This window comes from Chaetura pelagica, unplaced genomic scaffold (genome assembly GCF_000747805.2).
Source record: "Chaetura pelagica isolate M959 unplaced genomic scaffold, ChaPel_1.0 scaffold12, whole genome shotgun sequence".
Taxonomy (NCBI): Eukaryota; Metazoa; Chordata; class Aves; order Apodiformes; family Apodidae; genus Chaetura; species Chaetura pelagica.
The window spans coordinates 5,113,164-5,116,338 of NW_009952801.1; the positions used below are offsets into that span (position 1 = coordinate 5,113,164).

The window sequence follows — 3,175 nt, forward strand, 5'->3', positions numbered from 1 at the left end:
ACCCGCCGCCCGCTCCGCGCCTGCTCCGGGGCCTGCGTGCGCCCGGGCTGCCCCTGCCCCGCGGCCCGGCCGCGCTTCCCGGCAGCGCTGGGGGGCTGGAAGGCGGCTTTGGGGGAAGCCTGTGCTGTCTCACGGAATCGTGCTGCTTCGGAGGTTTTGGGGGCTTTTTTCGTGTCATCACGTGCATGGCCCGGCCCTGGGAGTCAAGAACAAGCCCCTTCACACGCTGCGTGGTCCGTTTCCCTTCTCACCCTGAAAAACTCCCAAAAAGCAGAGCTCAAGCTGTCTTTTTTTCGCTTTTAGACAGGTTTCCACACACAAAAAAAGTAGTGCTCAGGTTTTGGCTTCTGCATAGCATGTGGAATTGTATAAAATGAAAGCGTTAATGTTTTTTTGAGACACAAGCCGAGGTGCCCTTGGCTCTGGGCAGCTGAGGGGTCAGTTCTGCGCTCTCCGTGAGAAGTGTTTTATTTAGCTGTCAAAAGGACTGATCATGGCTCAGTTTTATATAGCTCTGATTAAGGTGACAGTGGTGAAGGTATCCTCTAGAAGCCACCTCTAATGCTTTCCTTTACAAAGGAATGAAAACTAGGGAAATAAAGCAGTGAAAGCAAATGTATGCTGGATCTCTCTAGAAAACTATGAGCTGGGAAGGCAGACCAGCTTTGTATATTCAGGCCTTTAGTCTGAAGCTCAGGAGCATGCACTTCCCTGCCAAATGTTTGTCAGTCACACCTTATACCTTTGGCACGGGTACAAATAATAATAAACTGGTACAAATAATAGTGAACCTTGTGATAAAATAATTAGCCAGAAATAAAATAATACAATGTCCCGAAACCCCTTCATCTCAGATGGTCAGTTCCACTTACCCTCATTGCAGAAAAAGTTGGCTGTGAATCCTGATGTAAGGATTTTGCCACACGTTAAGTCTTGCCAGTCATTAAGAAAACCTTTATACTTTGAATCAGCCCTTAGTTTTGGAAAGGAAGGATGAGAGGTAATTTCTGCCAAAGTTTGTTTAGATAAACGTATGTAGAAATTGACATTAAAACAATTGAAATAAAGCACATTTCTGATGTTTGTATTAAAATGTTGCTATTTAAACAGGTGAGGGGTTAAATTTAAACAATATTATGCAGTTTGGATAAGGTAAAATACTGTAGTCCATGAACGTCAGAAAATTACTGAAAGTATCAAATAAATATTTTACTTTGCTAAGCTGAACAAAGCGTATTTTAAAAAGGCATTAATGGTGAAATAGATTTTAGGCACTCTCATAATACATATAGTTTATACTATAAGTAAAAATTTAAAAACATATTAAAATCCTTCAAAATTACATCCTAATGTTCTCAATTTCAGGGTTCTTTTATGGTCATTTGAGGTTACCCTAGAATTCTGGTTATTAACTTTCAAAATCTGAATTCATCTAAAAGAAAACTCCAGATTTACTCAAAAGCACACAAGTCAATAGCATTTTTACTAGATCTTCATTGCAGGCAATGAGATGTGGTAGAAAATATTCACTTTTTCATTTAGATTAGCCTGGGTATTTCCACAGTGCTTCTCTCTCATATTCAGGCTCCTTGAACTCACTCCCCCAGCCTCAGCCACACCATCCCAGCAGGACACCCTGAGCCCATCATTGCTTCTGTGCTGCTGTTTATCTTTTTGCGTTATCAGCTTGTGGAGTTAAAATGCCCAAAAACTTAACCCCACCAAAAAATAATATATAAATAGATATATAGATTAATAAATAAATACAAGTCATCAGCAAACAGCATCTGGGGACCACTGGGGTGAGAAGAACAATTAGCAGGGCAAGGAAGCCCGTGGGTGCACAAGTTGAAATACAGTTCAGGTACCATGGAACCGCTACCTCACGTTACAACATTCTTGGAAAGAAGATGAACCATCAGGGCTTTTTTAACTCTGTAGTTTCTTAAAAATTATTATTTTGGACCCCCATTTCAGTGTGAATTATCATCGGAATCTCACCGCACTGAAATTCTTGTTTTCAAAACTAAAGGAAAGAATTTGGATTTGATTATGCCTCCCAGGGGACGCAGATGGATGGTGTTTTCCAGCTTCTGTGTCCAAGGAAAAATAGATGATAGCCCTGTAATAGCTACACCTCTAGTGAGGAGAAAAACAATTTAAAATTCTATCTGGAGCATCTATGAGATTTAGACAGACTTCAGTAATCTGGCTGTGCAAATGTAGCTGCTGTTGTCTGTTTAAGCCTTGAAACTTAGCATGCAGTTTCCAGTGCTCACTTTTCTTTGTTAAGAAAGGAATAGAAAATACGGCATCCAGGAATGTTGCTTTTGTAGAAGCTGTAACCCTCTTCCAGGCAAAGCTCCTTCCATTCTATGACCCTGCAGACTCTTTTTTGCAATAGTTTATTTTTTTAATTGTTATTATTTTCAGAGTTAAAAAAAAACCTTTTTTTTTTTTCTTTTTACAACAAAAGAGAAAAGTAGATATTTCCCATCCTATGCTGCATTAGAAATGCAGAAGGATGTTCTGTCTGGAGACTGGGATCCTGCTGTTGACTAGTAGGTCATTCCAGTAACTAAGGCAACAAAAGCCTCTGTTCTGCTTAGAGGAAATGGGGGAGCTGGCCTGACATGATCTGTAGGTGGATCATATTTTGTTTTCTCTGAAGAACTCCATCCCACCCACTTCATGAACAGAGAACGCCCAGACGCTTCCTGTTTGGGTCTCTCTGAGCACTAAACTAGCACTAAATAATAAACTCATAAAGGGAATTAGGGCAGGTTGAAATTGGGATGGGCAATATAGTCTTCCTTGGAAGTCATTCACAGCAAGCTGAATTGTATCCAGAGCAGAGCTGGGCTTAGTATGCACTATTTGCATACCAGTATCTTTGAATATAGAAGCACTTCAAATTAGTACGTTGTGATGAGCAAATGCCAGATTTTTTTTGCATCACTACTCCAGGTATTCAACACCTGTATTCCAGGTTGGCAACAGGTATCATTAAGGCAGCAATAGATGCAGCAGTGTTGTTACAAAACTGGTGTTACAAAATATTTGTAACATCGGCTTTGCCACTGATAAACCCTACACTGCACAGTTTATTTCTTGTAATATATAATCTATATGTATTAATACACAACTGTTAGTAACAACAGCGTACTGACTCCAC

At 40.4% G+C, this 3,175-nt stretch overlaps 1 protein-coding gene across 1 annotated transcript in view; it reads right to left on the reverse strand.

Moving 5' to 3' along the window:
- AGMO (alkylglycerol monooxygenase) overlaps nucleotides 1-187 on the reverse strand; it is a 193,513-nt gene extending 193,326 nt beyond the window's left edge. Inside the window, exon 1 of the mRNA XM_009994982.1 lies at nucleotides 3-187. Within this exon, the coding sequence (XP_009993284.1) occupies nucleotides 3-187 (185 nt within the window). The remainder of the gene's footprint in view (nucleotides 1-2) is intronic.
- Nucleotides 188-3,175: the final 2,988 nt, after the last annotated feature.